The sequence below is a fragment of the Papilio polytes genome, unplaced genomic scaffold, assembly GCF_000836215.1.
Source record: "Papilio polytes unplaced genomic scaffold, Ppol_1.0 DF823510.1, whole genome shotgun sequence".
NCBI classification, from domain to species: domain Eukaryota; kingdom Metazoa; phylum Arthropoda; class Insecta; order Lepidoptera; family Papilionidae; genus Papilio; species Papilio polytes.
This window is the reverse complement of record NW_013525694.1, coordinates 535,646-558,543: the sequence shown is the minus strand read 5'-3', so window position 1 is coordinate 558,543 and position 22,898 is coordinate 535,646. Positions and strand designations below refer to the sequence as shown.

Here is a 22,898-nt window from a genome sequence, read left to right as displayed (position 1 = left end):
CTAGCTGTTCCCATGCGACTTTTCTTTATTGTATATGTATTATCTGTATTGTCAAATAAATGTATATTGTAATGTCAAAATGACATGACATGAAAAACCTTAGCAATCATGCTTTCTTGATGTTGGCAACAACTTATGGTCTCTTTTCCACGTTAGGTTTTTTGTCCAAAATATTTACCCCCTAAGTTTAATGGCGTGATAATATATAGCCTAGAGCGTGACGTAAGTATAGGGCTTTCCATATGTATAATGAAATAAGAATTATTCAAAAATATGCTGTAATTGGTGTGTTTGTGCTTTAAAGTGCTGTAAAGTGTGTGTTTATGCTTTATTATAATAGTATATAAAAGTAATTGAAACATTAACAAAATTAGACAGAAAAAAAATCAACCAAAAAGTATTTAATCTTTGTAAAATAATAATCAAGATTATTTAGAAAGGTTTGGTATAATCTTATTCTTATTGAAATTTACTGTATATATGACTTGTTTTTATAGGATTTCTCATCAGCCACAATAAGATTCCAAATAGAACTGAATGGTTCCGAGCAGTCCAACAGTCTGATAGGTGGGCGATGTATATCATGCCATACTTATTCCATCAGCTCACCTCTTGGAGAAGAAGGTGAAGACAGTAAGTAAATTCCCAAATTAAGAATAAAATTTGTCAACAAATTATTTTTTAACCTTTTCAATTCTCAATTCTTGACTTTTATTTTTACTTGATGTTCTCTATAAAATATATTATGTATGGATTATTTTTGTAGCCAATGACAGTATTCATTTTATAGGGTGATTTGTAATAATATGAATGGTATATTCTTTTTCTCTCCGTTTCTCCTTGTCCCTCCGCTACTGAGGGAATCCCGTCTGGCTGTAATTATTTATGTTCAATCAGTATGTAATTATTCTTTTTGGATATAAATATCTATTTAGTATATCTTGTATTAAATAGTATTTTTATAGACTATACTCTACATCTGTGCCAAATTCCAACGAGATCCATTCAGCTGTTTAGGCGACAAAATAACAAACATCCATCCATCTAAACCTTTGCATTTATAATATCAGTAAGACAGTATGAAAGGGTGTTTATTTTATTTTTATAAAAACTAGCTAGATCTGGACAAAATAATGTAATTGCAGGTATGCTCAACATCAGCCAGCTGGTGTGGGAGTGCTGGGGGGAGGTGGGCGAGGGGGGTGAAGTGGAGCATTCTGCACACTACGGCATGATGCTGTTTGACTTGGACCAGTGGTACAAGGATCAAATGCCTGGTAACTTTTATTATACACTTATTTCATATTACTAGTTGCTAGCGATTATGTGCACTTGAAATTAAAAAATATAATCTATGTTAGTGATAACATAGCTTTTTATTAAGGAAGGTATTTTTTAAATTGACTCAGTAGTTTTTGAGTTATTTCAATACATACAAAAATCCCAAAATTCCAAATCTGTCTTCTTTATAATTTTAGTATTGAAGTATGGATATAGATTGGTATATTAGTATATAGTATAGATAAATATAGATGAAGATTTTTTTATATTTCATTAAACATAATTAGCTTCAGCGATATTTATTTGAAACATAGTATAGTAATATTTATGTAAATTTTAATTTGTCGCCTATTTTTCGCTATGCAAACTGACGTATATGTCAGTTTATAACCTTCGATCTTATTTTGAGATATGTTTCTTTACATTGTTATCTTACGATTTCATTAAGAGATAATCTTACTAATATGTTATCACCAATGTGAAAGTTTAGATGGATGGGTGTTTGTTAGAGCTTGTAGTTCAAACCGCTGAACGGATCTCGGCAAAATTTGGTGGAGATGTGGAGAAAAATCTTGGAAGTATTCTTAAAAATAGAGTGACCTATGTATACATAGGTTACTCTATTTTTAAGAATAATATTTTTTTTTAATTCATGCGGATGGAGTCGTGGGCGAATGCTAGTTAACTGATAAAATTACTATGTATAGCTACCTACCCTTTGGAGAGCAGCGCGTTCATGAGCGTGTTGCGTCCGGCGGGCGGGGCGGGGGCGGGGGCGGGGGCGGCGGCGCTGGACGCCCGCCTCGTGCCCGCCTCGCTCGCGCCCTACTCGCACGCCACCCGCCTAGAGGAACACTTCTACCCTAATTCATTGCAGTACAGTAAGTTGTATTTTACTAGACGTTAACAGTGGTAGAGCCCGCTTTAACATCTTCGCACAAATGAACCGGCTCGCCCCCAGCAATTTAAGTCCCTTTCTCTTTACCACCCTTTTCTTATAAGGAGAAGTTGGGAAGGGGAAGTGGTTTTGACAGTGGAGGAGATGCATAGGAAGGGGAAATATACTATATTTAACAGTGGTAGTGCCCGCTTTAACATCTTAGCACGAATGGGCCGGCACGCCCGATGTAATACCACGACCACACAGAAGACAGGCGTGGAATGGAAGCAATTCCGTGTTTCATCTGATGAGTGTGGTGACGGAGGCCTAATTTAAGTCCCTTTCCCTTTACCACCCTTTTCTTATAAGGAGACGATGGGAAAGGGAATTGGATTTGACTGTGGAGGAGATGCATAGGAAGGGGCAATATCCTTTTTATGTGCGTCTCCTCCTCCGTCGGATAAGGGTAGGCAACGCATCTGCGATCGCGGATGTCTATGGGCAGCGGTCGCTTCGCCATTTTGGCGGATTTAGGTGGCTGCTTGCTCGTTTGCCACTTTATATTATAAAAAAAAAAGGGGAAATATCCTCTTTATGTGCGTCTCCTCCTCCGTCGTATAAGGGTATGCAACGCATCTGCAATTGCGGATGTCTATGGGCAGCGGTCGCTTCGCCATTTTGGCGATTTCAGGTGGCCGCTTGCTCGTTTGCCACCTTTTGTTATAAAAAAAGCAATACCACGACCACACAGAAACAGACATGAAGTGGAAGCAATTCCGCGTTTCGTCTGAGTGTTGTGCCGGAGTCCTAATTTTAGTCTTTTACCCTTTCCACCCTTTTCTTAAGAGGGAATGATGTTTAAAGATTTTTGTGTAAAAAATTGTGTTTTATTAAGTTGTAATAGCGTAATAATCTACAAGTTATAATTATTCATATCTTATTTCTGTACATAATACTCTTATGTCCACAGACTGCATATGCCTGAACACATCGGAGGCAACAGTACTTGGAACGGTGGGGGTTCAGCGTCAGATCATCAACTCGATAGACGAGGCAGGTCCTACAGCACTGCTGTCCCCGGGCCGGCTGCACCTGGCCTGTGTCACTGCGGGCCTCACTCCACTCTATGTACCTTACAACCATGGCTACAGGAACATTACACAGGTAGGTACTATCATTCATGCTAGGGAACTAAATATAGATTTAATGTGACAATTTTACACTAATTATTGCTTTTAAAATAAATAGACTCGTACGAAAATCATTACAATTGCTATTTACATCTTGTGTTTACATCATACTTCATACTAATAATATAAATGCGAAAGTTTAGATGGATGGATAGATGTTTGTTAGAGTTTGTAGTCTAAACGACTTAACGGAATTCGATGAAGTTTCACATATATGTAGAGAATAGTCTGAAAGAACACATTTGCTTTTGATTTTTTTTACTTTGGATTTTTTTTAATTCCACCCGGACGAAGTCGCAGGCGAAAGATAGTATGTTATAAAACAGTAGAAAGAACTATATTTGATTTTTGTTTTTCTTGCAAAATAAATATAGAGCGAGAGGGGAAATATGAAGACAATGTTCTAAGAACATTCTCATTTATATTAGTTTTTAGTTGTATGTATATGAGTTTTCGCCCGCGACTACGTCCGAGTAATAAAAATGTAGTTTATGTTCTTCCAGACTATCCTCTACATCTGTACCAAATGTCATTGAAATCTGTTCAGCAGTGAAGTCTACAAAACATTTGCATTTATAATATTAGTAAGACTAGTAAAAGTAAGATTTATGATTTCTTATAGGAAGATCAGCGCAGATTCCTTCTATCGGTGGCGCTGGAGGCTCGGCTGACTCGCTTCCTGAAGCGCTGCGCACACGACTGGGCTACTGGCACGCACACTGGCTTGGGATGCACTCTCAGTTTTCTGGTGTGTTATACAATTTTGAATATGTTAATCAAATGACAAAATAATTTCTGCGATATTGTAACATTTGCGACAGCTAGAGAGTTATCCTAAAGAGGTTAGAATTGTCGAATTCTTATTTACGTTATTAAAACAAGCAGAAAAGGAAAGGAACTTTTTTCAACAATTTTTTGTCATATAATTTTACAATAATTAAAAAAAAATGTAATGTAAAGATTGTTTTCATATTCTTACCATGTAAGTCTTATGTACATTGATTTTAACTAATTTATATGACTTTTTTAAAGGTTGAATGGTGTTGGAAGAGAGCTTTAGAACTAAAGGAAAATGCCAAAGAGTTGGTAGCTCCGTTATTTACCTCAACTATATTGCCTGATAGGTAAGATAGCTTATTATTCCTTAATACTAGCTGTTACCATACGGCTTTATCCGAATTAAATTATAAAAACTTTATTTTATTGTTTACATTTATCAAATTCTAAATTAGAAATGTTAAATTATTATTATTTCTTCCTTAATGTTGGCAGCTTGTAGTTTATGGTCTCTTTCCCACGTGATGTCTTTTTTCAATTTATGTTATAAGTTAATAGCGTTAAAATATGTAGTCTTAAGCATGTCGTAAGTAGGGCTCTTTATTAAAGAAATAATTATTTAAGAATATGCTGTGATTGCTGACCTACGCAACGAAGTAATGTGTGTTTACGCTTTATTATATAGCTTTAAGTAGTATTATTTCGATAATTTCATCGATCATTCATTTTTAGAAAACTGTAGAACATTATTCACTTGAATGAAATAGGAATTTACTAGTTTTTGGTGTTTTCAGGAACATAATGAGATGTCTAGAACACTGCGTGCAGCAATTGACGCAATTGACGGGACTTTTGGACGCCATTTTAACTAAATGCTGCAATTTGGTTGTACCGGATGGTATGTTTAAACTTTTACTTTAGTTTATTCGCATTACATTATAAAAATACTTAATTTTATTATTTACATACTTTTTATTCTAAATATCAGAATTCATATGCTCAAATGTCAGACAAGTAACCATGGCAACCATGATTTTAACTGGTATTGGCTTGCAGATTATCACCCTTTGGTAATTCTCTAAGTTTAGTAGCTTCAAAATATATGAAGTGTGGAAGTCCAGAAATGATGCAGAAATAGTATAGATTAAGCAATAAGTATTAAAAAAGGCAAGAAGTGCTAAATGGTAGTTTGACGAATGTATGTAGCATATAAATGTATGTAATCTACACTAATATACAGAGGAAAAATATGTATTTTTGTATGTATTGAAATAATTCATTGAAAAGCTACGTTATCACTGAGTAACATAATATTTCTTACGTAGACGAAGTCGCGAGCAACAGCTTGTAGTATCTGCTTACCCTTTGCTAAATCTCTAAGTGTATGAAGGAAAGTATTTTGAGTCTAAGTACATGTATTACTTGCGTTTTCAGCGTTAAGTGAGATGGAGGAGAAGTACAAGTGCATCGGCATCGTGTCGCTGTACCTGCAGGTGGTGCAGTGGTTCCTGCGCGTGGGGCTGCTGCCGGAGCGCGCGGGCGCCTTCGCCGCGCTGCCCTACCCCGCGCACCAGCTCTACCATATATACAACAAGAGGTACCTTCAATCACTTACTATTGTTAAAAATATCGGTACTGCACTAGTGGCGCAACACTACATCTTACTTCTTACTAATATTATAAATGCGAAAGTTTAGATGGATGGATGGATGGGAGGATGGATGGATGTTTGTTAGCGTTTGTAGCCCAAACGGCTGAACGGATCTCCATGTAATTTAGCACAGGTTTAGAGCATAGTCTGGAAGAACACATAGAGTACTTTTTATCCCGAGAATAGTTACGGTTCCTGTGGGATTCATTAATTTAGTTTTTTAATGTTTACTTGATCATTCTGCACGAGTTCAACATATCCTTTTAAAATTTGGCCCAGATATAAAACAAAGTCTGGAGTACACATGGGATGAGTTTCATTCCCGAGAAATGTCCGGTTCCCGAGGGATACGTAACTTTTTGTTATTTATATAGTTCTTATGTTTTCTAATACCACGCGGACGAAGTCGCGGGCAACAGCTCGTTATCTATATAGACGTCCCTTCCCTATGACAAATGTCAATGTCATTAGATTGGAATAGCGCGCTATTCTAGCGGACTAGAGCTCTAAGTGTTTAAGTAAATAACGCTAGCTTCAATTATAATAATAATAATAATTAAAACTAGATACTATAATAGTGTAATTACATGATAATTTGCAGACGTGTGAAGCTGCAGCGCGTGCAGGAGGGCGGAGCGCCGGGCGGGGCGGCGGGCGCGGCGCAGGGCTCTTGCGGCCTGCTCTACATCGACCAACTCATCGAACACGAGTTCGGCGGTCAAACAACCCACGAGTAAGTTATGTCCACAGTTTCAACTACAGTCAAACTATAAAATCTTTTTTAAATATTACAGTAATTGTTCAATTGCTAAACGGAAAAAATCAATATCAGTGACTAAATATTAAGTTAAATATAAAAATACTAATCTTCCGTCTTTATAATATTAGTATATTTTCAATATAGCGCGGAGAGTGTGAAAGAAATTGAATAAAAACTTTAAAAATGAATATTAATGTAAAAACTTGAAAATAAAATACAGCCTAGGAACTTTAGAAGATTTATTGAAGGAGTGAAATATTAAAAAAAAAATAGTAAAATTTAAAACTTGTATTTTAATTATAAAAAAGAAAAAGTATATCTAAAAGAATGCTAGTTATACCGCCAACAGTATAAATAAATGTTTCCTTGTCAGGATGTGGTTGAAGGGCGGCAGTGAGTGCGGGGGATTGTACCCTCCGCCCTCGCTCTACTCTCTGCTGCGGCTTTACTTGCTGCCTGACATCGCCGAGGAACACAAACACTCTCTAGTACTCTACCTTCTACTGGACTACTGCACCGTCTACGATGAGATAAGGTAATTTGAGCTTTATGTCCATAGACTTAAAGTTTATTTTTGGTATATCTATTTTTTATAATGGTAAATGCTTGTAATATGAATTTTATTATGTTTGTTTAGATACGAAGCGGTAATCAGACGGCTGATGCAATTCCCCACAATGTTTGGTCTGAGCAATACAGCTATTAAAGCCACGCAGGCGTTTTGGCATCTCGACCATAGAGATTTTGATGTAAGTCAACCATTTTTAATTTAAACTAAAACTAGTTTTTGCCGCGACTCTCCGCGAAGTTAAAAAAAAATAGTAATCTGCGTTCTTTCAAACTGTGTTCTACATCTATGCCAAATTTCAACGAGATTCGTTCAAAACTCTAACAAACATCCATCCATCTCAAAACTCTTGCATTTATAATATGAAGATGATACAAGATAATTATGTATCCTTCTAGTTTAATTGTATCTAATAATATTTTACGCAGTTGAATACATTACATATTTTAGTGTAACAAATGCATAAATTTCATGAATTTTTAATTTAATTTGTTTAAATTTTTTTCAGTTCGCATTAGACCAATTACAATGTCTCACTGGCAACACTCTCTCCGACTGGCAACACCGAGTCGTGCTGTCCTCCTTACTCGCACAGAAAAAGACACAAGCGGCACTACAATACTTGCACGTGCGCAAGCCAGCGCCAATACAGAGTCCTGTAAAAAAAGATACCATATCCAAAGTTAATGACAACGTTAAATTAGAAGACTGGCAATGTTGTTGCAATTTGTATCTAGCACGAGGTCTGGTGTTTGAAGCTATCGATGTTGTCAGAATGTGTGTGAGAAACGCAAGCACTTCGGATGAAAAAGTTCGCGTATTAAATTTCTTCTACAAAGGTCAGATACAAAACTATTTGTTCCTAATCTATATAGATTATAATATTATTAAGAGGAAGGATTTTTAATTTTTATATTTATTGGAATAACTCAAAAACTATTGGGATGATTTAAATAGCTATGTTGTCACTGAGTAGGTTTATAACAATTTTATTGCACGGACAAAGACGCTAGCAACAGCTAGTACTGCAATAATATAATTGAATTATACTGTCTAGTATGAATTTAAAGGGAATTTAACATTAAACAAATTCAATTTAGGGTTAGAAATTTAAATTTCACCAAACTTTTAATATATTAACTTTTGCTTGCGACTTCGCGTGTAATTTATATTATTTTAAAATGAATTCAGTCGTAGAAGTATGCAATATAGACAATCAAATCTTTCCTTTTTATAATAGTATCGATATTTAATTCGATTCTTATTATAAGTTTTAATGCATATAACGGAATATGTTTAAAAAAGCGTTATATTACAGGGTGCCGCAACACAGGCCAGCTCTCCAAAGTTCTTCAAGTGACGTTATTGCCCGGGGAGGAGGAAGTTTTCATAAAGTATCTCAAGGACTGCAACGACACGCAAACTTCTGACATACTTATTATGTACTATTTACAGCAAGCTAGGTAAATATATCTACTATTTGGTACTCTTGTGACATTGCTCAGATGATTTGGTTGCATCAACGTTTTTCTTGTCGATATGGTTTTTTTTTTGTAATATAATTTAAAACGTTTATTGTATTCTATTGTCATATAGACTTTCAATACAGTATAGATATTTAACTGTAGCTATCTTACTTCTTACTAGTATTATACATACGAATGTTTAGATGGATAAATGTTTGAAGCCTAAACTGCTTTAAAGGCCTCTATGGAATTTGCCATAGATATAGAGGATAGTCTGGAAGAACATATAGGCTAGTTTTGTAATCCCACGAGGACAAAGTCGCGGGCGCAAGCTAGTTTGTCAATAACTAAAAACTAATCAATACAATACACGAGATGACACTAAACTTGATAACTGACATACATTAAATGAGCGAAAAAATATAACTATGTCTCGTCTATATATTTTTTAATCTCTGCAAACATTTATTTGTAAATAACCTTTCCAGGTATTTAGAAGCAGAGGAATATAACAATAAATTGAAGGAGCATCGCAGCCGCAAAGAGTTGTCTATATCAGCGGAGTCGCTCGCGGAGTTGGTGGAGCGCTGCCACACGCGCGACACGCTGCTCAGCGCCGCCTGCGCCGCGCTGCCACACATCGCGTGCCGCGTCGCCACCGCCGCCACTGCCAATGCCACCAATGCCACTGCCACCGCCACTAATGCCACACGGCTACAGGACACACACGGTATTTTTTATAAGCTGTCTATTAACAATATGGTGCTTATTGTCTGTTATATAAGCGTCGGTAGCTCAGGGGTTAAACCCTTAAATGTCATCATCTTCATTCTCCTTATCCTACTCCCGTAGTGGCGCAACTGGTTTTTGTACTCCACATACGTCATCTCAGTCATCACTCCCTTTTTCATCATGTCACCTTTAACGCACGGGGGGAGGGGGGTTAGACCCTTATAAGTATGATTTTTTAAATCAAATTTTATAATACTACAAGTGTACCCTATATTGTGTTTACTAATGGGGAAATAAGTTAAAAATATCATTTGCCGATAGGCTCCTTTTTGTTTTTTAACTTGAAGTTTATTAGTCAAAGGTGTAAACAGCATTATATTAGAATAAAATCAATTGTAGATGCCCAATTTGATTTATAACACCAGTTAAGTCAATGTGATTTTAGATTTTTCTAATGCTTGGTTCTGGTTCACTTGGACAGTATATAAACTACTAGATTTCGCCCGCGACTCCGTCCAAGTGGAATTGAAAAATACAAAAGTGAATACCCTATGTGTTCTTCCAGACTATCTTCTATGTCTATGTCAATTTTCATCGAAATACGTTCAGCCGTTTAGGCTACAAACTCTAACAAACATCCATCCATCCATCCATCTATCTGAACTTTCACATTTATATTATTAGTAAGAAGTAAGATTAGTAAGATTGTAACAGTTTATCTAAGGAGATTGAGGACAGGCGACGAAAAGTTATTTATATTAGATTTTTCTTTTCAGGTATTGTTCCAAAACCAATGTCAGTGTACGTGCAAGTGACATCGCCTAAGAACACTTTCACATACAAATCAACGTTTATTCAGGTGAGTTTTTTTTATTTTTTAAGTTTATCCAGTGTCCAAGGTTTTAATTTTAAAGTAAATACATGTTATAAAGTGCGATTAAATTATGTTTGTGTTTTTTGTTCAGGATACAATTGAAAATGCAAGCGAAACTTGGTCCAATAAGACTAAAACTAGGAAAGGCGTTAAACGTGCTTTGGAGATTGAAGAAACACCGTTTATTTGTACACCAAAATTAAATCGAACTAAAAGGTAAGGATATTTTATACATATTTTATTTAATACGACCTGTTCCCGTGCGGCTTCATCCGCATGGAATTATGAAAATTTTATTTTATTGTTTACATTTGTCAAATTATCAATTGCAAATGTCAAAATGACATGACATGACAAACCTTGGCAATATTGCTTCCTTGATGTTGGCAGCAACTTATGGTCTCTTTCACACTTTAGGTTTTTTATCTTAAATATTTACCCCCTAAGTAGGTCACGCCATTAAACTTATTTTCACGCCATTAAAAAATGAATAGCCTAAAGCGTGACGTAAGTGTAGCGCTTTTTGTTAAAGAAAGAAATATTCAAAAATATGCTGTAATTGCTGACATCTTAGACAACAAAGAAGTGTGTGTTTACGCTTTATTATAATAGTATAGATAGCTTTAAACTTTCATGGTTTTTACAAATATGATGTTCTTAAGATACGGGTTTAATTTATTTTATTATTTACATTTGTATAACTTTCAATTGCAAATGTCAAAATTCAAATGCACAAATCACAATGAAGACTGTTGACATTACTGACGATTACTGTTACCATGACAACCTTACTTTCCTGCTATTGGCTTGTAGTTTTTGTCTTTTTCCCGCCTGACGATTTATTCCAATTTATTAACTCCCTAAATTCAATAGCCTGAAATATATCGCAAAAAGCGTGTCGTAAATGTGGGGCTTTATAATAAAAAAAAGGATTATTCAGAAATATACTGACATCCTACATTACTAAGAAGTGTTTGTTTACGCTTTGCTTTATTAGTATAGACATAGATTTAAAATATTACAATAAGTGCTTATTTTCAGTCTATTCATGAGCGGCGACAATACAGGCGAGATAACTCCAGCCAAGCGCACCAAGTTAGAGGCGACCAGTCCAAAGACCCCTAAGACGGGTACATACAAGGCGAGCGCGGAGCTCAGCCAGCAGATGGCCACGCTGTTAGACATGCCCGAGGCACAGAGCCCTTATAGATACCACGAGAGGAGCGAAACGGGAACCCCACATAGTATACTGAAGGTTAAAATACCATTTTAAATATATTCCTTATCATTATCCTACTCCCGTTTTTGTCCTCCACATAAAACTCTATACGTCATCTCAGTCATCACTCCCTTCTTGATCATGTCACCTTTCACGCAATCCATCCTTCTCTATCTCTTTCTAACACTAGTGGTGTACTCTTCACACTCATAACTAACGTTCTCCTTGTAACATGCGATTGCTAACCTTTTACTACTTACCTTCTCTACCACTAGGGCTACTCTCAAACATCCTCTAATATACTCATTTCGTATCTTTAAATATATCATAAAAATATTATAAATGCGAAAGTTTAGATGGATGGAAGGATGTTTGTTAGAGTTGGTAGCCTAAACGACTGAACGGATTTAAGATGAAATTTGGTACAGATGTAGAGGATAGTCTGAAAGAACACATAGGCTACTCACTTTGTTTTTTTTTCATTCCACGCAGACCAAGTCGGGGGCGAAAGCTAGTTCTCTATAAAATAGTTAAATCTAATACTATAGCAATTTGCGAGGAACGATTGAAAATATTTCGATACTAGTATCCTTTCTGGGAAGGTTCACTTTATTAGAATTTTCCAGAAACAATCTAGAATTGAAAACAGTGATAGGGGGCATTTAGGAAAGAGAAATATAATTACTATATATGAGCTGTCGCTTTACTTTTTAAGCGGTACAAAGCTGCTTTATTAATAACTTCTAGAATAAATATAAATTTGTTTTTTTTTTCAGTCTCAAAGGCTAGAAGGTATGGAGAGAGAAGCCGCCGCGTCTCCCGTTGACTCGCGCTACTTGTGCGACAGTGGAGACGATCTCATAGAAACTGCCAGCAATAAGACTAACTACAGCGACTCTAAGTAAATAATATTTACATTACAATTTAAATAATCTATTCTAATATTATAAAGATTTGTATTTTGGACCGATATGGCTATTGGGCCGATTTAAAAAATTATTTTACTATTACAAAGCTACGTTATCCACTGATTCATCGACGCATCCCCCATGGCATTCAACATGGGCTAAATTTTTCAGTAGTTGTCGCTAGCGACTCCGCGTACGTGAAATTACAGAATAAAGTAAACATGGATTATGGTACTCAGTGAGAGCTTTTTATTGGTAAACGAATTTTTGAAATCGGTCCAGTAGTTTTAAAGTTATTTCAATATGTACAAAAATTCAAAAATACAAATTTTTCCACAGTTTATTTTTAGTACAGATTATATTTTTATTGTACGCAAAGTCGCAAACATTAAAACAAACAGCCTAGTCATACAAATATTATAAATGCGAAAGTTTAGATGGATGGATGGATGTTTGTTAGAGTTTGTAGCCTAAATGGCTGAACGGATTTCGAAGAAATTTGGCATAGACGTAGAGGATAGTCTGGAAGAACATAAAGGCTTCTCAGTTTTTTTTTTAATTCCACACGGTAGGAGTCGCGGGCGAAAGCTAGTATTAAAATGAAATCGGTTTCAGGTGCTTACTGCGATTTATAACTCCGGTATCAAATTTGCAACTTTAGTTATTTAAGGGTTAATTATGAATAATGTGATAATTCCAGACATCTGAGGTTCCGAATGCCTTCGGATTCGGAGTCGAGTTCGTCCCCGCCCGTGGCAGTCGCAGTGCGTCCGCAAACAGACAGACACTCCGACAATGGAGATGATACTGAGGTATTTATGTAACTATATATATATATTAACATCATAACGTAACAATCGAGAGAGTGGCTACTTGAATTCGCTGAGAAAGCGTATCGATCGCTGCCTATATACATCCGCAATAGCAGATGCGGTGCCTTAATCAACGGAGGAGACCCACATAAGGAGGATATTTCCCCTGCCTATGCGCCTCTTCCACCGTAAATCCCCTTTTCCTTCCCATCATTTCAGTAAAAGAAAATGGAGGTAAGGGAGAGACCAAAATAAGGCCTCCGACACCACACTCATCAGAAGAAATACGGAATTGCTTCCACTTCACGCCTGAATTTCTATGAGGTGGTGGTAATGCTGCCGCTTGCTCGTTTGCCACTTTATATTATAAAAAAAAATTAACTCGAAATGTATGTTTTTGAGAAATTGCGTTTTTTTTTTGTAGTTTGGCATTCTACGGTAGATTTGAAATAAGAGAGAAAATCTCTTTTATTTTCATTCTATTGTGACATTTGAATTAGTCGAGAAGAATATGTTCGCGAAAATAATCGTCGTTTATGATGAAAACTCAAAAAACATAAATTTTGAGTTAATTCTTTTATGGATATAGGTGCGATATTATTGAGAAAAAAATGCAGTGATGTTTATTAATTTTTTCTCATTCCAGAGTGAAATTTCAATGGAATCGCCGCCGAAGAAGTTAGCAACCGAAGGTAAACCTCAAGCAAGGAAATCTTATAAAGACAACGTACGAGCAAGGTAACGTTAATTACTCCACTTTTATACATTTCATTTAAATTTTTAATTTAAACCTTTTTTCAGTGCCACTGTTAAATACTTTTATAATAATATTGAAATGTTCAATAAAAACAGAAATATTTGGAATGTCAGTATTTCCTCAGGAAAATTGCACATTTCGATGATTCAAATGTTATACTTTTGGTACTTTGTACACATAACCGGTTAACACGATTCCAGTCCAGTTATAAAGTGGATTATCACTGGAACAAAGAAAAACCTCACCGGAATGCGATATTGCAGTTCCAGTGTAGTTTAAACATAGCCGGTTATAAACCAGTGCTCATTATCACTGGACTGGAATTATGTAAACCTTAAATGATCTCTTTTTTTTTTCTAGGCGATCCCTCTCCATATCAGTGAATAGTAGTTTATCAGACGATCCGAATGCATCTATAGAGAGTATCGCTGATATACCTATAACATTAATCAATCCTCGATACTCGCACAAGGGTAGACAGAAATCGCAATCACCCAAACCAGATAAATGTATGGATGTTGATGACTTTGTATGTGAGCTGAGACCGATGAATGAAACTCCCAGAGGCAGAAGAAGTCTTAGAGAAATCAGTGGACAAAGTACACCATTGATTATTAGGTAAGAAGTTTACTGCGTTTTTGTATAATCATGTTTTAAATAACAGTTTTTTGTATATTTTTAAGGAGAAATTCAGATTAAATCTACTTGTGGTAACCTATAGGTCGAAATTTGACTATAACGCATATTTAACGATACTTTTGAGTAAAGAATTTCAAATCTATCTACATTATCTAAGAAAGTACAATAGTTTACGGTTAACATATTAAAAATTAAAAATATTAAAACTTACTAAAAATTGCAGGAGCAGATCTATAACACCTGAGAGACAAGACTCGCCAGTATCAAAAACTCTTCAAATAACCAGAGCTACAAGGTATAGTAATATAAATTATCTATACTGATATTATAAAAAGGAAGGACACACACAGAAGACAGGCGTGAAATGGAAGCAATTCCGTGTTTCGTCTGATGAGTGTGGTGCCGGAGGCCTAAGTTAAGTCCCTTTCTCTTTACCACCCTTTTCTTATAAGGAGAGGATGGGAAGGGGAAGTGGATTTGACGGTGGAGAAGATGCATAGGAAGGGGCAATATCCTCTTTATGTGCGTCTCCTTCTCCGTCGGATAAGGGTAGATAACGCATCTGCGATCGCGGATGTCTATGGGCAGCGGTCGCTTCGCCATTTTGGCGGATTCAGGTGGTCGCTTGCTCGTTTGCCACCTTATATTATAAAAAAAGGAAATATTTGGATTTTTGTATGTATTAATAATAATAAAACTTTATTTCAAGAAAATCTCATATTTTGTTAGTAAACAGGCTTTTTGACTAGTGTTAGTAAGTAAAATGTATTGTAATAACTCATAAACTACTGGGCCGATTTTAAAAATTCTTTCATCGTCATCGTAAGAAATGTATTTTTACTGTTAGTAACATGAACTACCTTTATCTATACTTATATTATAAAGAGGAAAGATTTGTATTTTTGTATGTATTGAAATAAGCCAAAACCTACTGGGCCAATTTTTTTTTTTTATTCCACTATTAAAAAGCTACGTTTTCAGTAAGTCTATGCCATGTTACTATATTTTAATTCCAAGTGGACGAAGTCATGAGCGACAGCTACTAAAATATAAATATAATTATTATGTAATATGAATGTAATTGAACGAGCTTTCGTCCATGACTCCGTCCGCGTGGAAATAATAAAAACAATAATGAGTAGCCTATGTGTTCTTTCAGACCATCCTCTGCATCTATACCGAATTTTGAAATTCTTTTAGCCGTTTAGGCTACAAACTTACAAACATCCATCCATCTAAACTTTCGCATTTATAATATTAATGTGATTATAAAATAAATATGTTAATATTATTTATGTGTCAGGAGTCGTTCCCGGACTCCAGAGATGAGTCCCGGGTCTCTGGAGTGCATCCCGGAGCAGCCGCGCCGCGAGAGCGCCAGCGCGCCGCACCCCGCTAAAACTACCCTTAGCATGCCTAGACCACTCAGGTATTTATTAATTAGATTATTACCATTATCTATACTAATATTGTACAAAGAAAAGATTTACATTTTTCTATATTGAAATAACTTAGACTATTTTGCCGATTTCAAAAATTCTTTAACGATTGAAAAGCTACGTTATCACTAGTAACATAGGCTACTTTTTTAAAAAATTTCATGCGGACGAAGTTAGCAATAGCTAGTTAATTAATGTTTTTAATGAAATTTTTCTTTTTCATTAAGGTTTTTCATTCACTAGGTTTACGGGACCCGAAAATTTACTTATAATTAACCAATAAAAAAATTTACCAAAAATTACAAAAACATCACAAAATACTTATTAAATTTGGTATTTTTAAATCTTCGATACATTTAGTTCACAGTCTATCTATTTTTTACAGTGAAGTTACAAGGAGCAATTTTTATACAAATTAAATTTAAATATTGAATTGTTTTATATTTCAGAAGCAGATCTCGTACACCGGAATTAGTAGAAAAAACTATAAAAGAGACAACAAAACTGTCAGCCATCACTGAAGCACCCGTCAAATGCTACGAGTCGCACACACGCAGCTCTAGGTAATATTACGGTACTAGCTTTCGCCCGCGACTCCGCGTGGAATTAAAAAAAATAAAAGTGAGTAGCCTATGTGTTCTTCCAGACTATCCTCTACATCTATGCCAAATTTTATAGAAATCCATTCAATCGTTTAGGCAACAAACTCTAACAGACATCCATCCATCTAAACTTTCACATTTATACAATTTGTAAGAATATTAGTTATATTGTAACATACATATAAAAAGTTAAGGGAGAATGTCATGGTTTTTCCGTAACTAGAACAATATACAGTAGAACCTCAATAACTCAAACCTTGGTAACTTAAAAAACTCTGTAGCTTCAATAAATAATAAGTTCCCTTCCTACCAGAGCCCAAAACCGTACTGTAATTGTAACTAGCGATATTAATTTAAAAACTCAACCACTCACCGGAATGGCGCGCTATATCCAATACGTCAAATGACATTGACAGCTGTTAGGGATGGGACGACTATGCAAATAATCTAGTGTTGCGCCAATCCTACAGCGCAATATAATCGATATAACAGTGGTAGTGCCCGCTTTAACATGTTAGCACTGCAGGGCCGGCACGCCCGGTGTAATACCACGACCACACAGAAGTCTGGCGTGAAATGGAAGCAATTCCGTGTTTCGTCTGATGAGTGTGGTGCCGGAGGCCTAATTAAGGTCCCTTTCTCTTTACCACCCTTTTCTTATAAGGAGAAGATGGGAAGGGGTAGTGGATTTGACGGTGGAGGTGATGCATAGGAAGGGGCAATATCCTCTTTATGTGCGTCTCCTCCTCCGTTGGATAAGGTTAGGCAACGCATCTGCGATCGCGGATGTCTATGGGCAGCGGTCGCTTCGCCATTTTGGCGGCTTCAGGTGGCCGCTTGCTCGATTGCCACCTTATATTATAAAAAAAAAAAAGATATCCGTTTAGCAGTTTAGATAACAAACTAACAAACATCCATTCATCCAAAATTTCGCATTCCTATTGATTAGATTTATTTAATTTTAAGAAAATACATTTTCATATTGTATTTCAATTTATTTATGACTGTTAACTGATTTGTTGCCGTCTTATCGTTTGTTTAATCTTAAGAGGAGGACCCTCACGATACAGGCTGCGTCTAGTGCGAGGGTACTGATCAACACATATTAAAAATTCTACTGTATCCAAAAACGATATTTTTCTACCTCTCTCCATAGTTGGATTTTAAATAAACCATTTTTTGATCTATACTATTATAATAAAGTGTAAACACACACTTCTTTGTTGCCTAAGATGTCAGCAATCACAGCATATTTTTCATTAATTCTTTTTTTTTTATAAAAAGCCCTACACTTACGTCATGCTTTAGTCTATATATTTTCACGCCATTAAACTTAGGTTGTAAATATTTTGGATAAAAACCCTAATGTGGGAATAGACCATAAGTTGCTGCCAACATCAAGAAAGAAAGATTGCTAAGGTTTTTCATGTTGTCATTTTGACATTTGCTATTGATAATTTGACAAATCTAAACAATAAAATAAAATTTTCATAATTACATGCGGATGAAGCCGCACGGGAACAGCTAGTTTTCATATAATTATGTTGATATAGGAGTAGGTCGTACACGCCGGAAGGCAACAAGCGCAGCGTGGCGGAGCCCACATTGGAGCCCATCACAGAGGCGCCGGCGCGGCCCGCCACCACCCCCACCCCCACCCCGTCCCCTACCACACCAACCACGACACGAGCTCTCAGGTAATCTACAATATACATATAATAAAATTGGAGTGTCTAATATCAAAAGAAAAATTCCAGATTTCGGGAAGCTGATGTATTTACGCATTTAAAATTTTTAGCATGTCAGCAATCACAACATGTTTTTAAATAATTTCTATTTTATTAAACTTAGGAAGTAAATAATTTGAAAAAACCGATATGCGCTAAAGGGACACAAAGTACAAGCTGATGTCAAAGGCCTTCATTGTCATTAGTGCATTTGAATTTTGACATTTGCAATAGAAAATTACACAAATGTAAACATCAAAGTTTTTATAATTTCATGCGGTTGAAGCAGCGCGGGAACTGCTAGTATTTTATTGTAAACTATGCCAACATTTTGGTTCAAAATAACTAATTTCGTAATTTGTAGAAGTCGTTCCCGTACACCCGACGTAGAGAAAATCCCCGAACAACCAATAAGCAGTCCACGAAGCTTAAGGCAAGTATTAACTTATTTGTAAACGTTTCTCCAACTATTTCAAAATTGTAAAAACGTTAGTATTTTTAAAATCTTATTGTTATAGAATATTTTAGACAGTAAAATTTGCAAACGCCCAAATGGTTTCAATACGCCAAAATAGCGAAGTGACTATTGTTCATAAACATTTGTATTTTATCTGTTCTTGCCCATTATATTGAATTTACTTATTATGATTGTTTAGAAGTCGCTCTCGTACACCTGAAGTGGAGAAAGTTCCTGAAGAACCAGTCAGCAGCCCACGAAGTTTGAGGTAAGTCTACAAAAATAGTCTACTAACTTGGATATTTACAAAAAAGACACTATTTTTTTCTTCTATTACTTATGTCTTTGTTATTTGTCTTGGTATATGTTTTGATTTTGAATGTCTAGAAGTCGGTCCCAAACACCAGATTTAGAAAAATTACCCGAGCAACCGATTCTGTCAAGCCCACGGAGTTTAAGGCAAGTTGAAATAAGGCAACATCTTATAATTAAAATATTTTTATTGTATGATAAATTAAAAATAATATTTCTTTTAGGAGCCGTTCGAAGACACCAGAGAAATTATTGTCACCTAAAAAGGATACTGGTAGTAAAGGAAGAAAACCACTATCACGACTTGTATTGGAAGCGAACGCTTTCGCTAAAACAAAGCAAATAAGCGAAATATCCGAAGTCCAAACTAAAGAAACAAATACTGAACAAACTGAATCTGTTATCGAATGTACACCACAAAAAGCTAGCAACACTAAAAGTCTTATAGACGTTACCTTTTCACCGATAGTAAATAAATCAATATTACAAAGTTCCACAGAAAGCTTTTCGGTAACTGAAAAAGTAATTGAAATCAATGAATCTACTTCAAGTAGTGATTTGAAACCTTTGCCCGCTTTTACCACTCTACATGAGGTTTATTTCGAAAAATCTGTCTTGCAAACTGACGAAAGCAGTATTATGCAATCTTCTTTACAAGAAATACAGAAATCGACCGAAGCTAGTGTTCCCGATATTGAAATGAACGTTTTACCTCAATTCACGCCTATCGATGAAAGCGATTTTAACAAATCCGTGTTAAAAAGTAGCGACAGCAGTGTCGCTGGAAATCGTAACAAACAAGATGATGTACCAAAAGCCATTGAAGCGTTTACAACCTTCAATGAGACAGAATTTGATAATTCAGTACTCAAAAGTCATCTTTCAAGCATAGCTCATGAAAGCAATGAAAATGAGGAAGGGAAATATACTAATATTTCTAGTCTAATGACAAGTGATAGCGACATTGAAATGGTAGATGATCAGAAATGGAAATACAAAATCGATAATCAGAATAAAGATAGTGTTATTCAGAAGGAGAAAGAAAAAATAGTTGAAATTGAGAGGGAAATTAATGAGATTGAAGAAGATATAGCAGTAGGAGAAAACAGTAGTGACGAGGAAAATGCAGAAGACAGTAGTGGTGGAGAAAATGTTGAACAAGGAGATAGTAGTGATGAAGAAATCGTTGAAGAAGAAAATAAAGAAGAGTCTACCGAAAGCGAGGAAGCTGACGATGAGGTGATATACCATATGTATCTCTAAATGCATTCTAGTACTAATTAATAGCAAATGTTTTGTTATATCATACTAATAATATAAATGCGAAAGTTTAGATGGATAGATGTTTGTTAGAGTTTGTAAAACTAAACAGCTGCACGGATTTCGATGAAAATAGGCATAGATGTAGATGATAGTGTGAAAGAACACAGGTTACTTAATTTTTATTTCCACGCGGTCGGAGTCACGAGCGACATGTAGTAGTAGTAACACTAAAAAAGACAAATTAAATAAGTTATCACGACTATTCGTGTGTGTGTGTATGTGTGTGTGTGAAGGCAACAGTTATAATTCATTAATACTGAAACATTCAATTTTCTAGGTATCAGTATCTGATAGTAGTGACGAAGTTATTTGCATCGATGATGATTCCGACTCAAATGCCGCTGACGGGATTCCACAAAATAAACAGACGTCAGAAGAATTACCTCTAACAGATCAAACTGAAACACAAACTGAAAATATAGATGTAGTTGAAAATATAACTAACACAGGCGAAGTCGATGCTGAAATTGAGAAAGCTATTGAAAATGTAATAACCGAAGCACCAATAATGGAAGTTTTTGAAGGAAAAACACAAGAGAGTCATACTGAAAGAATGATTGAAGTTGAAATAGATCAAGATGTTGAAATGAAAGTATCAGAAAGTGCACAAGAGCAATCAATCGATGTATTGAATCAAGCTAATATTTCGTTATTAACAGATGATAATTCTGACATTAACCTCACATATTCAGATGATAGTAATCACAAAGTACTTGGTAAGTAACCTGTAAACCTTACATACCAGTTATCAAACAATAGTACAATATTTTAATTGCATTTAACAAAACTTAGCAACGATTCCATAGGCTTTTTTTCGTTTGTTTCATACATTTTTCACTTATGATCACTAATCATCGCAGATCAGTCTAGTATTCTTGTTATAATGGTTATTTATTTAATTTCTGTCAGTTCCAGATCAACTTCGAGAAATAGCGCCTGTCGAAATAGAAAATAATGAAATTATACCTTCTAATATCCACGACATAGTGGATGCTTGTCAACCAGTTAACATTGAACCCACTCCTATTGAAGAGGTTACAATACAAGAATGTAAAGAAATCGAAATGACTGCGACGGCACCTATTCAAGAACCGAAAGATATCTTCGCTGAAAACAATGTTAAAGAAACTGCACCTGTTTTTGAAGAAACTAGAGATATTTTTGTTCAAAATACTGTCAGAGACTCTCCTGATGTATTGGAAACTGAAAGTTTTAATAAAAATATAGTAGAAACTACTCCTATGGAAGTTATTACTGCCACAGAAGATGTAGCTGAAACTGTTAAGACTGATGTTACAGAAATGTCTGAAACAAAGAACAGTGAAATTAAGGAAATGCCAGAAACGAAGGTCAGTGAAATTGAAGAAATGCCTGAAACAGAGGTCAACGAAATTGTAGGAATGCCTGAAACGAAGGTCAGTGAAATTGAAGAAATGCCTGAAACAGAGGTCAACGAAATTGTAGGAATGCCTGAAACAAAGGTCAGTGAAATGGAAGAAATGCCTGAAACGAAGGTTAGCGAAATTGAAGAAATGCCTGAAACGAAGGTCAGTGAAATTGAAGAAATGCCTGAAGCAAAGGTTAGTGAAATAAAGGAAATGCCTGAAACGATGCTCGATAACATTGAGGAAATACCTGAAACAAAGGTCAGTGTAACTGTAGAGATGCCTGAAATAAAAGAAAGAAGTGAAACAAACGGTGGTGATAGAAAGGATATACTTAGTTCAGAAGTGCCATCTGCAATGGATACGGTACCTTCGGCAGAAAATATAGAAGTAACAAGCATGAAAGATGAAATTACCACAAAAGATTCGTCCGAGTCTATGGAAACAGATCAAAATGAGGAAGTTAAAGAGACAAAAGCACCGGCCATAAGAAAGCGTACTCAATCAACCACATCGAATAAATCCAATCAAGAAATTGATAAAGAAACATCCGAAAATACAACATTAGAAGTAACGACTCCATCGAAAAGAGTTTCCAAATCGCCAATGCCTAAATCTAGGGTTATGCCAAAAAGACGCACATCCAAAGATGTGGATGAAATGGATGAAAGTGTCACCCCTGATGAGACTCTAACACCAAGAAGAAGATCAACTCGTTCTAGAAGTAAGAACATAGACGATAACTCTAGTGTCGCGTCGGAATCTTCAGTGAAATCGAGTAAGAGCAAGATAGAAGATACCGATAAAAAGCCAGTAGCGAGAAAAGGACGGAAGTCGATATTGAACACGAAGACTGAATTGTGTGTTATACCTGAAGTGGAAGATAATAGTCAGAAAATAGAAGAGAGTAGTGAAGATATTCTTAATGAAATATTAGCAACTGAAAGGTATGTTTTATTTTTGTATTCGTGTATGTAACGAATGAACTCAAAAACTACTGTATTTATTTCATAAATTCTTTCACTATCGGAAAGCTATGTTATCACTGAATAACATAGGCTTTATTTTTAATAGATATTCTTTTTAATTTTGCGCAGACAAAAGGTAATGTAAAATTATTTGCTATACTTAGTTTTCGA

The 22,898-nt window shown here is 35.5% G+C and overlaps 1 protein-coding gene across 3 annotated transcripts in view; it reads left to right on the top strand.

The window, feature by feature from the left end:
• LOC106104607 (protein ELYS-like) overlaps positions 1-22,898 on the top strand; it is a 29,927-nt gene that overhangs the window by 2,695 nt on the left and 4,334 nt on the right. For 2 of the 3 annotated variants that reach the window (XM_013284697.1, XM_013284695.1), the window contains exons 6-36: positions 498-633; positions 1,146-1,277; positions 1,989-2,162; positions 3,132-3,325; positions 3,974-4,099; positions 4,384-4,475; positions 4,923-5,026; positions 5,563-5,725; positions 6,381-6,512; positions 6,913-7,074; positions 7,177-7,288; positions 7,616-7,946; positions 8,426-8,570; positions 9,062-9,303; positions 10,082-10,164; positions 10,271-10,395; positions 11,221-11,434; positions 12,175-12,299; positions 13,007-13,118; positions 13,765-13,856; positions 14,236-14,493; positions 14,738-14,809; positions 15,818-15,943; positions 16,403-16,516; positions 18,109-18,252; positions 18,647-18,715; positions 18,939-19,007; positions 19,127-19,198; positions 19,276-20,290; positions 20,652-21,090; positions 21,284-22,706. In XM_013284697.1, the coding sequence (XP_013140151.1) occupies positions 498-633; positions 1,146-1,277; positions 1,989-2,162; positions 3,132-3,325; positions 3,974-4,099; positions 4,384-4,475; positions 4,923-5,026; positions 5,563-5,725; positions 6,381-6,512; positions 6,913-7,074; positions 7,177-7,288; positions 7,616-7,946; positions 8,426-8,570; positions 9,062-9,303; positions 10,082-10,164; positions 10,271-10,395; positions 11,221-11,434; positions 12,175-12,299; positions 13,007-13,118; positions 13,765-13,856; positions 14,236-14,493; positions 14,738-14,809; positions 15,818-15,943; positions 16,403-16,516; positions 18,109-18,252; positions 18,647-18,715; positions 18,939-19,007; positions 19,127-19,198; positions 19,276-20,290; positions 20,652-21,090; positions 21,284-22,706 (6,797 nt within the window). The remainder of the gene's footprint in view (positions 1-497; positions 634-1,145; positions 1,278-1,988; positions 2,163-3,131; positions 3,326-3,973; positions 4,100-4,383; positions 4,476-4,922; positions 5,027-5,562; positions 5,726-6,380; positions 6,513-6,912; positions 7,075-7,176; positions 7,289-7,615; positions 7,947-8,425; positions 8,571-9,061; positions 9,304-10,081; positions 10,165-10,270; positions 10,396-11,220; positions 11,435-12,174; positions 12,300-13,006; positions 13,119-13,764; positions 13,857-14,235; positions 14,494-14,737; positions 14,810-15,817; positions 15,944-16,402; positions 16,517-18,108; positions 18,253-18,646; positions 18,716-18,938; positions 19,008-19,126; positions 19,199-19,275; positions 20,291-20,651; positions 21,091-21,283; positions 22,707-22,898) is intronic. The other variant, XM_013284696.1, reaches the window with a different exon arrangement.